The 14,419-nt window shown below is 39.7% G+C and overlaps 1 protein-coding gene across 1 annotated transcript in view; it reads left to right on the forward strand.

Moving 5' to 3' along the window:
* Positions 1-1,928: 1,928 nt before the first annotated feature.
* The window catches only part of TMEM266 (transmembrane protein 266), a gene marked incomplete at both ends in the record, with an annotated part of 60,803 nt that continues 48,312 nt past the window's right edge, over positions 1,929-14,419 (forward strand). Inside the window, 2 exons of the mRNA XM_082005014.1 lie at positions 1,929-1,942; positions 4,156-4,344. Coding sequence (XP_081861140.1) covers positions 1,929-1,942; positions 4,156-4,344 — 203 coding nt within the window. The remainder of the gene's footprint in view (positions 1,943-4,155; positions 4,345-14,419) is intronic.

Consider the following 14,419-nt stretch of genomic DNA (forward strand, 5'->3'; position numbering starts at 1 on the left):
CTATCTTTTATTCTCCAGGCCTGCAAATGCAGGTATAGCAGGATTCTCAGCTTCCTCAGTCTCATAAGACAGGTGCAGAGTACTTCATGCCTGTACCATTTTCTCAGGCTGAGTGCTTAGAACAATTGGTTTGGGTAAAATTTTTCATTAAAATTTTTTTTCTGAAAAATGTTGTAAAGTATCAACCCAAAATGAGACATTAGGGAGCTAACATCGCAAAACAAGGCTGATAGTTATATTTTAGTTTTGTTGTGCTGGTAGGTTTAACAATTGCTATCGTGAAGCTGTCATAGGTACAGATTCACCACATCCCTTCAGTGTATGATTTAAACATGCATAATTTTAGGCAAATGTTTTAGTATTTTGCTACCTTAGGGATATAGTAAATGAAATAATTCAAGGACTGGGAGCAAGCCAGGGAAGAGATTCCCACTGGTATCAAATGGATATTGAATCAAGTCTCTGCTGTATCAGGGAAGGTTTATCAGTAAAAAGTTGGCTTCTTACTCTGACTTTAGAAGTAGTGCCATGTTTTAGATAAATGGACTGTGTGTGTTTTTCTAAAATATGTGAATTTTTCTGTTTTTAAGTCAGTCATGTTTCTTTTCTTCATACAAAAAAATCAAATTGCTTTTGGCTGACTTACGTACCTGAGGAGGGTGATCACAGTGTAGACCCTTTCTTTTTGCATACCCAGGCCCGTTATCTGAGAATGCATTGACTACATTTTACGTTATTATAAGGTTGCAAGACATGAAATAAAGCCTTGGAAATGGCTCTACAGAAGATGTAAGTTTGATTTCATTATTTGGTATCAAGTGTTTGTTACGGACCATACTGCTGCTACATTTATATGTCTCCACTGTAACTACTTGACTGATACTAACAATTCAGCCTGTAAGTGACTCTATTATAAAGTTTAGTATAAGAAGCATTTTTCATTATAATGAAAATTTTTTTGGTGTTAGTTAGCAATATTCTAATTTGCCAATCACTATTTTTGTTTAATTAAAATAAGAGTATGGTTTTATGTTACTTTTATTGTATTTAGCATATAATCTTGACAATAGCTTTACAAAATCTCTCATGATATCTTTTCCTAAAATTTTTTGTTTCTTATATGGTATTCTGCAGTTTACATTTTTCCAGCTACCAAAACCTGTGTATCAGTAGGTTTCATTCTCACAAGCTCTTCCATTCTGGTTGCCATGCATTGGTCCAGGTACAACACAAATGGAGATTTTGCTAAAAGCAAATGTGGTGCATTTCCCAAATGCAATAGTGGCTTTTGTTGATCAAAATATCGTCTTGATAACAGCCCATCTAGAATGTTTGACAAAATGAATTAATTCTTGGAAGAGACTTCCTAAAGTAGAAAAGGGAGTCAGGAACACAGTTCAAATTGGAAAATGGAGAACAAAACCCCAAACTTTGTTGACAAAGCTAATGCTCATCTCTATAAGGTATATTAAACGGTTAAAAAAAAAAAACCCAAGCAACCAAAAATCAGTTGGCTTCCAATAGAATTTGCTTTGAAAATCTGCCACCCCCCTCTTATCTTGGTTATCTTTCTCAACAGTCTAGTAGTTTAAAGCACGACCTGTGTTCATATGGAAGTATATATGTGAGCAGGTGTCCCTGTGTATAAGTAAATGCACTGTAACTCTCTACAGCTTCCATAATATGGAGGAATTAACCTGGATTAAAACCATTTTGAAAGGGCATCATGGGGGAAATAAAATTATTAGACAAACTCACAACATGACAACAGATGTCAATACAGCCCTTTGGAATTCTTTCAGCTGTGTTTTAAATAATTTTAATTTGCTTCTCACAGAGACCTAATCTTGGAAGGCTAGAACTTCTGTGCAGAGCAGCTGGAATTAGTTAAATACTGGAACCACTGCTGATTGTTTGCATCCTCCAACATGACCAATCCTCAGTAAGTACCATGTGAGGATAGTTGTAACTTAGTTTAAATAGAAGGGAACAGGTTGCTACCTGTAGGAGAATGATGTTGTGACATCAGGAGGGTTCTATCAGTATTACTTGAAGGAAAAGTTCGTAATTTGAGGAGTAATAGGATTTGGTCAGTTGTCTATATAGTGTGAATTAGCAGAAAAAAAAAACCATGAATGCTCTAAGCATGTCTGATGTGTTACTAACAGCCAGTGGCTGAAAACTAGTATGTCATGTTATTTTCAGATCCATTTGCCTTTTTTCTTTCCAAAAGCTGTTTGCCAACACTAGTCTGTTGGTTGATTGGCTTTCCTTTTCAGTCGAATCAGACAATGTCTGTCATTTAGTCTGTCTAGGAACACGGAAGGTAAGTACTGTTGGAAGAGGGAAAGCTGCACCAACCCGTTTCCTTTTTCCCTTCTTTTACTGGAAATTGGATCATTTTGTGCTCTTTCATGCAAAACTGGACTAGCTTGGGCTTATAAAGGTAAATGTCCACAGGATGGTGCTAGAGGTGGAAAATTAAAGAAAAAAAATTCTAGCCAAAATTAGCTCCTCCCTCTGGGCTTCTGATTTCAGATTGTTTATAGAGGAATATAGTTCCGTTGGAAATGAAAGAATCTCATTACTTTCCAGTATTAGTTAAATAAAAAATAAAATAAGCCTTCAGGTTGTTCAAATGGTACTTCCTTTTACCTCTATTTTCTGCCATCATATAACATATTTGAAGCCTATCCCTGCCACATACTTGAGATATAACAGCATTTTCCGATTTTTAAAATTACTTTCTTGTGTAATGCTGGCAGCATTTAGGTCCTTTTAATTTAGGAATAATGTTTTCCATCTGAAAATTATTCTAGTGGTGAGGCTCTGACCAGTAGAATCTTTCTCTCTGTCTTTCACACAGAATTTTAGTTCCTTCCCTCACATCCTTAGACTTACAGGATCTATGAGTTAAGAACGCCTCTAAATTATTCATTTTTTTCTGCGGAAAAAAATGAACTGTTATTCAGGTTGCTTGAATAGCTGGAAGATTTTAATACTCTTCTTTAAAACAAAATCAGCAATGCAACTTTTGCAGTCAAATAACAGAGGGAAGTTGGGTGCTACGCACTTTTTAACTATATCCCTAAGGAAAAAGAGCATCCTCACACCTGCTGTTGAAAAGCTCTGACAAGTAGCCTGAGATTTCTTCAGAAGTTAACAAGCTTCCCTGGATGAAAGCTAGAGAAGTTTATGCGTGCACCTACTCTGAATCAAACGGAGCAAGCAGCTTTCACTGCTTTCACTGGGTACTGCAAAGGATCAATCCCTTCTGGGGCTTGACATGCAAGCTCTCTCCTTCAATGAAGTCATCCTTCTCATGCACTAGTTAATACACTAACTGACAAAGTTTGAGTTTCTAGATGAGTAGTATCTTGTTATAAATGTGGAAGACACATACATAGTCAGACTCTGTTTTTACCTGATAGAGTTCCCATTAGTGGGGTGGTAGAAGAATACATGTTCACATTTAGAAGCTGTACATAAGGATAATTAAGATAATCTTTATAGAGGAGTCCATAATTCTTCTGAGTCGTAGTTCTCCTTTCAGAATTATGTTGAAATAACATGGAACAGAATGATCCTTTCTAGCTGAATGAAACAAAGTCACCATCCATCAAAACTATTTGAATATTGACCCACAGTGGAAGAAAGGTCAAACTACATCCATTAATTACCACTTAATTTGTATATAATGATTAATAAGCTTAGCTATTCATTGCTCACTGATCTAACTGACAAAGCAGTCAGTTTTTAGTTGGCATAGTTACATGCCTTCTTTCTGTTTTGCACAAATATTTTGCTTTTGGATTAATGCATTGTTTCCATATTTGTTTGTTTGCTTATAACACATCCGTTTATATTTAGTACTTTTGAAGCAGATTCAGCAGAGTGAAATGCTGTTCTCCTTTGTCTGTGAGGTTTCTGTTGATTGCAGTGGGAGCTACAAAAGGCAAGTTTGGAGAGATTTGGTCTGTCCCCTCAATGAGGACACCTCCCCCAATGACCTTGTAAAGGCCTTTTAAGTTGCTGGCCTTTTTGGGTTTTGTGAAGTTCTTGTATCTAAGTTATTTTTACTTGCTTGCTTATTTGTTTATATGTATGTGTGTAGAGAGAAAGGGTTGGTTTTTATTTTGCTTATTACATTTTCAGGCCTACAATAGAAGGTGGTGTTTCAGAAGTTGAGATAATTTCACAGCAAGTGGAAGAAGAGACCAAAAGCATTGCTCCTGTACAGCTTGTTAACTTTGCTTATCGAGATCTACCTTTAGCTGCACTTGATCTCTCTGTGGCTGGGTCCCAGCTTCTGTCAAATTTGGATGAGGAGTACCAAAGAGAAGGGTGAGTACAAAGGACATCATTTTGTTTTATAGTTTTAGGTTATAGGTATTTCATGGCCTGGAAAAAAAGAAAACCTTGAGCTGGAGAAGTGCTGCCAGTTGTCCTCAAACTTTTTTAAAAAGCATTGTCACATGATGGAAGTGACTTTTTCTAATATAACCAAGCTGTGCTGGATTGGAGCTCTTTGTGATTTTAAGTGATTCATAGCTGCTATTTGACCACAGTCAGGAAGCCTTCTGTCAGGGAAGACTACAGCAAGCATCTAACCCCCATCAGACAAGCAGAATGGTCTGGTGAAAGCTCTTTGTGAAAGGTGTTTCAGGATGACACAGAGTGGCTACTGTGATTCTTGTACATGGTTGTGCATCTCCTGACTGAGAGGTAATGACTTAGTACTGCTGATTCTTGGACAGGCTGTGTGCTTTTCACAGAATAATTTGAATTGTGTAGTGTGCTTATGTGAGAACATGGTCTTTTGATAATGTAGGTACATATTACGCCTGTTTTCATGGAACAACTGTTCTGGTTTTATTGGAGTAAAAGATCTTAATCAGTTCATAACATTTGCCCAAACGTAACCCAGTGTCAGATTATGTAGCATTGTTGTCCTACAGGACATTAGAAGTCATTGTTATGCCTGGTTCAGGCTTGAAGTGGCTGTAGGTGGACTGCTGTACTAAATTTTTTATGAAAGATTTAGGTCAACTGGAGAGAATCCAGAGGAAGGCAGTGAGAATGATTAGAGGCTCAGAAAACCTGCCGCTGGAGTACCGATTGAAATAACTGTTTGTGTTTTATGTGAAGAAGAGACTTTTGGGGAGCTTGTAAGAGACTTCACTGAGAAAGAGAACAGTCTGTTACCGATCTCCGTGATGTTTAGGTCAAGAAGTGAAAACCTTGAATTGCAGCAGAGAAGAGAATAATGAGGGTACCAAAGTGCTGGGGTAGACTGCTGGTGCGTATGGGGAAGTGAGGAGTAGAGTTGCGATTGCTAGATGTCTTTAAGAAGATGCATTTGTCAGGAATGATAGCGCTATAGGTTAACATCTCTTGGGACAAAGGTTAGGTGAGCGCTTGTGCCTAGCCCCTCTGATTCTGCGATTACTGTTCCACTGTGTGTTGCGCTGGACATATATATACTCCACTGTCGATAAGATCCATCTAAAAGCACTTCACAGTAAGTCATATAGAGCTCTTACTGATGAAGACATTAAAAGGCTTTATATAAGCCTTCATTATTAACAGATGAACGTGTGTTAACCTGTGCTCAGGAATCAGCAGAGGCCTGCTTGATCTCTGCTTAGCAGGTATTCTGTATGGTAGTCAGGAAGCAGTATGTGGGGAAGGCTCTTGCCTTTAATTTCTTTCTAAATTGGACTTTATGAGACATCTCCAGAAAGTTGTTACTCCAAAGAAGGGGAAATACATTTCAAGTAGGTTATATAAGTATGGTACAACTGTAACATAAAATACCCTGCATAGCAGAAGAGGCACTTGAAAATTAATTTGAGTATGCAGGTGTAACCCTCAGGCTATTTTGGTACTGAGTAAATACCAGTTTAGTTCAAATATGCATTTTTATAGATTTTTATGATCTGAAACTCAATTCTTCACTGTGCCAAAGTGCACAGATCTCTCATTGTAACCATTTGAGCAGCTTTGCAGTCTTAAGCATGGAAGTAGACTTGTCATTCTTTTCTTCAGCTGAGATCTCTTCCTTCTTACAGACGACTTCTGTGGCTTTGTCACTCTGAATGGAAATAAGCAGGTGCCATCTAGACCTCCCAGCTGGAGGAGACAGAGTGGATTCTCTGAAGCAAATTCAGAGCTTTAGTTTGTATGTCTCAATGCATTTTGTCTGAGTACGTTCAGCTGAGTCCTAGGTCTGCATCTGCCTTGTGGGAATGGCGGCTTCTTCCTTTCAGAAGCACTGATTGCAGCTGATGCCCTGTGAAATTTAGGAACAGAGCTGAGCTCAAGGAGCCCAGCAGCAAAAGTAAAATACTGTCCCCATACCACCTCATGGCTTGGTTGGGAATATGTTTGGTTTTATGAATGTGGTGTAATTTCTTTCTCATGGCCTAGGTACATGTGACTGCCTTCCACCTGAGTAAGAAGGAGACAGGGTGGGTCAAATCAGTTTGGTACAGGAACTGACCGTTGCATTTCCCTCATGTATGAAGAGAGTGATGGGGGAAGGGCAGCACAGGAGGTGGCAGAAAATGTCTAAGTCTCTGTAGTTTCTGCCAGCGTCCATATTTGTAACTGTGAAGCTCTGTTACCCCAGTGCTTCCATACAGGTTGCCGGTGGAGATACCGGAAGATACTGCCAATGCCAGAGAGAACTAAAAAGTGATGTAGGATTCCTCTTCCTCTCCACGGCAGTCTGCCTTTGTCGCAGACTCCAAGCATTATCTTCTGTATACTTCTCCCTGAGAATTGCAGGGAAGGTGCCAAGCTGTATGAGCTGCATACAGAGCTATATGGCTGTATAGCTCTGTTGTTCTAGATCTGTAGCTGATCTAGGCAAGTTGTAGTTGTTCTAACTGTAAGGCTTTGCAGCAGAAAGGTCTGGCGCACCCCTGTGCTTGGAAAATGCTGGGTTGTTGCTACAAGCTGCATCTGTCCATGACCTTGTGGTTTTCAACATAATTGTCCACAATACCCATTAGGAGCGGAGTGGGTTGTCACACTTCATCACTAGTAAATCTCCATCTCCATGCACAGAGCAACAAGAGAGACATCAGATGAGAGATGAATAAGTGGTCAATAAAGGAGTCTTCTGATTTAATGGTTTGGTTGTGTGCACCCCAAGGCTTTCCTCTAACTTTCCTTCTTTAAGGCCAGAAGATGTTCAGGGCCCAAGCACAAGCTCAAATTTAACCTGGCTGCTAAGTAGGGGAGCTTTTTGTTTCATCTGAGAGAATGTTTCTCTCAATAAACCTGATATTAACAGGCAGCCAGGAATAGGTGGGTCATAGCCCTCTCGGCGTGCCTGGAAACTCTCAGATGGCATCAGACTAGCTACCCCCTCCTATGACAAATGAAAAAAAGAAAGGAAAATTATGGGCTGTCTTTTGTTAGACGGACCATATGTAAACTGACGTTCCCATGGCTTTAAAGACACTGTAATAAAAATCTTATTTTGTGCAGTTTCCTTCCTTCAGTAAGTAACTTACTTCCTTCAGTAAGTTTGCAGATGACACCAAGTTGGGTGGGAGTGTTGATCTGCTGGAGGGTAGGAGGGCTCTGCAGAGGAATCTGGACAGGCTGGATTGATGGGCCGAGGTGAACTGTATGAGGTTTAAATAAGGCCAAGTGCCAGGTGCTGCACTTGGGTCACAACAACCCCATGCAACGCTACAGGCTTGGGGAGGAGTGGCTGGGAGCTGCCCAGCAGAAAAGGGCCTGGGGATGCTGGTTGACAGCCAGCTGACTATGAGCCGGCAGTGTGCCCAGGTGGCCAAGAAGGCCAACAGCATCCTGGCCTGTGTCAGAAATAGTGTGGCCAGCAGGAGTAGGGAAGTGATTTTACCCCTGTGCTCAGCACTGGTGAGGCCGCACCTCGAATCCTGTGTTCGGTTTTGGGCCCCTCACTACAAGAAGGATGTTGAGGTGCTGGAGCGTGTCCAGAGAAGGGCAAAGAAGCTGGGGAGGTGTCTGGAGCACAAGTCTTATGAGGAGCGGCTGAGGGATCTGGGATTGTTCAGTCTGGAGAAGGGGAGGCTGAGGGGAGACCTTATCGCTCTCTACAACTACCTGAAAGGGGGTTGTGGCAAGGTGGGTGTTGGTCTCTTCTCCCAAGTAACTAGCGATAGGACGAGAGAAAATGGCCTCAAGTTGCGCCAGGGGAGGTTTAGATTGGATATTAGGAAAAATTTCATTATGGAGAGAGTGGTCAAACATTGGAACAGGCTGCCCAGGGAGATGGTGGAGTCACCATCTCTGGAAGTGTTCAAAAAAAGCTGTGGATGGGGCACTTCAGGACATGGTTTAGTGGGCGTGGTGGTGTTGGGTTGATGGTTGGACTTGATGATCTTAAAGGTCTTTTCCAACCTTAATGATTCTGTGATTCTGTGAAATGCTCAGGGCAGTCAGTTCCCATCTGTCAGTGTTGTTTAAGGAATTTTGTCAACAGTTTGAACTGTTTTTGTCAGAAATTTAGTTTACAGTGCTGATCCCTGTGCTAAGCAACAAAGAAAGGACTGCAGATTAGATGGCACATTAAGCCTGTCCCTGAAGAACACCTGTAAGTAGTGAAAGGGTAATCAGGCAAGAAAAACCTTTCTGCTTGCCCAGAAACTCTCAGACAAAACACAAAATGTGTCATCTCCTAATGTGGGTTGAGCAAAAATTCTTTTCCCTCCGTAGACTTCTCAAGCAGGGAAAGTACAAAGATTTACATGATGGAAATTAGTTAAGTTGGATGGAATCTGCACTGAAAATACTCTCACTTAGTATAAATCACGTGGGTGGGCTGGCATTGCTGCCTTTGCACTGAGAAGGAGTAAGGTGCCTGTGGTCTCTGCATGTGGGATAGGAGGGATTCCTGCATCTGGCTTGCTTCCTAGCTGCAGTGAGGCTGATGTGCCTAGTGTTAAACAGAGCTGTGGGTCTTACTCTTCAGGAAAAGGAAATTTTGTGATAAATGCTAACAACATTTAACTAAAACTTTTTGAGTTTTATGTGACTACAGCAATCTCTTTTTATAAAGGCCTATGTCTTCCACACTGTGGAGCACCGTGAAGAAATAGTAGCTTGGTTCTCAGAACCAATATGAGTATGATGTTCATTATTAGTCCCGCTGATCTGCTGTGCAGGTAACTTGTTAAAATCATCTTTAGATGTATCTGCTCTGCACTGTGTGTCATGCTTAGACATGCAGAAATGATCGAGGCATAGGCTGGACACATGTATATGAGAAATAAGCACATTCAAAAAATGTGCCTTGGATGCCAAGAAGAACCCACAGTGTACACTTCTAACATATCTTTAACAGGTTAGGTGGTACTAGTTTACAAAAAGCAGAGCAAAGTTGCTGGTTTTCTTCATTTCTGTGAATTTATTGGAGAGGCTGCGTCTGAACTAGGTTTGCATGAAAATATGTAAATGTTTATTTAAGGATCCTACTTGCACAGAAAGCTAAGGAGATTTTTAAATGCTAACATTAGCTTTAAGTGCCACTCTTAATTTCCTTTTTCCAATCAGTATTCTGTTTTCCAAAAAATACTTACTTTCTTCTATTTTTGCATCAATTACCAATAAAAAATGGTGGGTAATAGTTGGAAAATTGACAACATGCAGAAAGTGCTACATGTGTGCTAAAAACAAGCAGGGAGATGGAACAGCTCTCTTTCCTATATTTTCCTTAAGTTCCAGTTAGGAGGTATCATTCATAATAAATTATAAAAGAATTTACAGACCATTGCACAACAGGCTGTATCTTTTTTTGTGAATATGCGGTTAGGCAGTGAGTCTTGTCTCATTAAAGATCTGTGTTTAATTGGGGTGGGAAGCAAGGGGAGAGAGCTACACCAACTTTAAATTATTTGTTGTATTTGTTTTAGCTTGCAGCTCTTGAATTTGTACATGTTAAATCTGAAACATGGCTGTGCTTTCAAATACCGTGTTTTACATCAACAGCTGTAAAGGTTGGGAGTTCATACAGTTAATGTGTCTCACTTGACGTTAGCTGTAAATAGTAATGCCATTGTAATTTAATCATTTATGATCATTCTGTTCATAGTCTTTGGTTGCAGCTGGAAAGTGCATTAAACAGTAGGAATAGCTGAAAAAAGAAAGCTGTAGGGATAGAGAGAGAGAGAAAAAGGAAGGGAAACCAAAACTGAACAGAGATGTTCAGAGATTCAGAAGTTAACACAGGGACGAGTTGTGAGCTTTTAATTTTAAATTGGTTGCAAGCCTTCACTGATGCATGTATTCACCCATCCTGGGTGAAAAGGATGTCTGTTCCTTCAGTCTGTCTTCTGTAATTGCATCAAGTGGATGCCATTATTTCTGGTTTTCATATTCGTCTACAAAGCTTGAAGGTGCTTTAAACTAAAAGAACCTGAATGGACCAAGTTCTCACATTTCTCTTGTTTTCTGCTTTTCTTGTCTTTGTCTGGCAGCATAATTAAAACAAACAGTCCCTTTTCTGAAAAGTTCACTACACCTCATGCAGATCCTGGAGTGCATCATGTTGGTACATGGTGAATAATGAGGTCCAAGCTCAAGATAAAGTGCAAAGGTTTTGGAGGGCAAAACTATTTCATGTAGCAAGCAAGCTCCTTGTATTTACAAAAGTGACTTTAAATTTATTTTTAGCTGCTAGCCACAGTCTGAATCCAGAAAGATGGTGCAAAATCTTAACAGCACAATACAGTGAATGAGACTGTAGTGCTGATTTGCTCTTTGTGCAGTACTATATCACTGCGACTCTCTGTGCTGTGGTCCAAAACTAAGACCTGCACTGCAGCAGAAAATGAGCATTTGGCGTGACAGAACCTATGAGGTGACCAGCTCTTCACTAGAGAATACGCGAAATTTTGGGCTATGTTACAGGGATGTTTAGTGATTTAGAAACTTCTTTTTCTGTACAGATCCTTTCAAGTGTTTATCTTTATAAATGTAATTTTCCAGAATAGCTCATTACTGTGTTTATCCTGTAACCTAAATCCTTTGAGTGTGTCCCTCTAATGTCTTTTATCAGTAACATACCAACTGGTAGAGGAAGCACTACTATAAGTAAAAAAAAAAAAAAAAAAAAAAAAATTTCTAGCTCAGTGATTTTTCAGACTTTTTTGGTTTGTAGATCTTTCTGTGTTTTTCTGACAGAACTTGCTTTTCCTAGGAATTTTTTGTGCGTAGTTGTGTAGTAGATGTAGCCTACAGACCACTGTTTGCATAGCTCTTTATTGGAGAGTGGAAATGACATGGGTCTAATTTATCTGTCTTAGCACTGGAATTAATTGTCTAAGTTGGAGATGATGTGGCTTGGTGCAAAAATTGAAAGATGGATAAGCAACAGACAAACGAGAAATGTGGAAAAGAGGAATATTAGTCTGGAAGGAGAGTCCATGAAAAGGTCAGCTAAATGCTGAGCAGCAATCTCAAAGCAAATCAGCTGTTAGGATTCATTAGGAAAGGAGTAGAGAAGAAAAGAGGCGCCATTGTTGTGCCTCTGTGTATATCCAAGCTTTGCCCACATCTTGAACATTAAGTGTCAGAAACTGTCAGAAACTGTAGATATAAAAGAACTGGGAAATATTCAAAAGAAAACAGTGATCAAAGATGTGGTACGACTTCCATTGGAGATTACTATGTAAGCTAGAACTCTTCAATATGGAAAAGAGAAGGCTGATGTGAAATTTGATTGAGATTGCAAAATCTGTGCCATAGAGAGGTTAAAATAAGGTTTGACACCCCCCCACGCATCTCCCAATACAGGTGCTAGGGTACGTTAATATATTATGGCCCAGTTAAAAACAAACAAAAAGAGGTTGCTTTTTGCACAGAGGGCAGTAGATGTGTGGAACCACTTTCTAAAGGATATGCAGCTGCTAATACCTTATTTAGCCTTACGGGGATGTTGGACAAATTTGGGGAAGAGAAATTCATTGAAAGTTACTAAGTAAAATCTGAGAAACCACATTTGTCTCAGGAAGTCACCAAGTTGAAAGTAGTTGTATGCTTGAGAGTTTTAAGGGGAAGTAGTATACATTTGCCATGTTTCTACTCATCTTGAGACATCTGCTTATGGTCACTACTGGAGACAGGATACCAAGCTTTTGTTCTGACCTAGTGTGGTTGTCCTTATGTTTCTTAAAGGTTGGTTTTGCGCATGATGTTTATATTTTGCTAAAGACCTTAGCATAAAAAGGAAAAGCCTGATAAGTAATTTTCTAATGAGAGGAGTAAAATACCAGGTAATCCCAGGCTGTCCATGAGCAAATGGTGTGATACACACCGATAAAGAAGGCACAAATGATCCTAGAAAGCCTGAAGTACTTCAAATAGAGCTGGGAAGCATTCATGTAATTAAACCTGTTCCAAAATATTATGTACTGCTCTAGTTGTCTGTATTCGTATGCAGAAGGGACTGTTAGGACAAGTATAGAAACTGAGTGTCTGTTTTACAAAAAGCATGGGCTTTAATTAAATTAAATGAGGGGATGCCATTGCTGTGTATAAATGCATCATGGACAAAATGCCAGCAAGGGGAAAAAACTAATCAAGCTAAAGAACAATATTGGCATAAGAGCAGATATGTATAAACTGGCCATGTGTGTGAGTTTAGGCAGAAAACTGGGGCAATCTTTCTTGCCATTTGAGCAACAGAGTTTTGCAGCAGTCTTCCAAGAAATGTAATGGGGTTGGAAATAGTAAAACTTTTAGGGGAAAAAAAGGATGAGGGTGCTTTCAATAGTTTAACTTCTGTAGTTAAACTAAGCTTGTAGGAGAAGCCAGGAAAGGGGTGCAGAGCTCTATCAGTTCCTTGGAGTTGCTCAAGGCCTCCAGCTGCTACCCGTAGCCTGCTGTGAGGCTCTGCTGTCTGTTTTGTCTCAGCCAGATTTGTATTGTTATCTTAGCCTTTCTGTGTTCCTGTTACTTCCTGCCTGTGGCCTTTCTACTCCTTCAGACAGTGATTTGGGTCTCATCCATCCTTCTGCTTTCTGATCATAGCCATCTTGTGAGATGTAAGCATCTGCTGTTTAGCCAGGGGAAAAAAAAAAAAGAAAAAAAAAAGGCAGGGTAAGCTCTAATGCAGATTTTGGGGTATTTGTTTGCAAGACCAGAAAATAGAAACAGTGACAGCTGTTAACAGCTTGAACAAATTGTTTCTAGTGGTTCCTTACCAAATAAATATGCTAAACCTTTTCCAGTTTTGCCTTATGTTCTTTTTTCCAAGCTGTTTATTAATAAAACTAGCAGTGATGATGACAGATTGGTTTTCCACAAAGCCATGTGTGAAAGTATCTTTGAAAAGAATTACCCCGGTAAAATTCCACTAAATATATTTTAATGTCTCATAACAACTTTACAGCCCTGTACCACCATCAACCAAGAAATTCCCATGCTAGTACATTTATTTACTTCATCTGGGCACGGTGAGAAAGGTAAATAATATTCCTGTTGTAGATTTGGAGTAACTGAGGTACCTAATGAGCCTGTTCAAAGTCTTGGAGTAAAGTTGTCCCAAGTCATACTTTATTTGTATCCATATAGTGCATGGCATCCACAGACAACACAGGATGCCAAAAGAAGTTGTACTTCTTCAAAATAGGACGCTTTTTTCTTTTTCTTTTTTTTCTTCCTGGAGTGAGAGGAGAAAGGTGTTTTACTTCTTAGTATGTAATCCCTTCATAAATGAGCTGTGTAAGTCAACTTTTATTTTTTTGAGAAGTCTGTGTATCTGAGTGTCTAATCTGAGTTTTAAACTTAGCGTAGCTTTGCCGTATTGCAGGGTAAATGGCCAGGATTTGGAAGGTAAGTTTAAACCCACACTTATTCTGGTAGGGATTTGTTTTTCTTAAACTTAAAACCCAGATTTCTCATCTGTTGAATGGATAAGCTCTTGCACATCATCAGGGAGAGATGCTACTCTACTAAGACAGGTTATAGAGTTGAAGGAGATGAGGAGATTTGTGTATTAGGAGTCGATGTGTTTAGCATGTCAGCAGGTTTATCTAAAATATACTTCCAGTTGGATTGTAGTTCCTTTTATTATTTATGTCCATCCTTTACAAGAGGTAGGAAGTAAAAAAACCCAAAAGCCAACGACCTAAGGCCTGATCAGGACTCGACTCTACAGGAGTGTAGAAGTAGCAGGGAATGAGCTAGCTAAGCAGCACGGGGGAAGGAAACGATCCAGGAGTCCTTTTAGAGCACAATGTGGTGGTTAATGTCAGTGGATTCAGAGGACTGGGAAGAGGTGAGGTGAAGGTGCTGATCACTGTCCATTCACAGGATAAGTGTTGAACAAATGCACCTGGGTGTAATAAATTAAGGTATGAAACTGGAGGTGGTTTTTGAGTGCTTAAATTGCAAACACTTCTGTGTCTTTGAAATCAAT

Source organism: Phaethon aethereus (assembly GCF_964289735.1).
Source record: "Phaethon aethereus genome assembly, chromosome: 12".
Lineage (NCBI taxonomy): Eukaryota > Metazoa > Chordata > Aves > Phaethontiformes > Phaethontidae > Phaethon > Phaethon aethereus.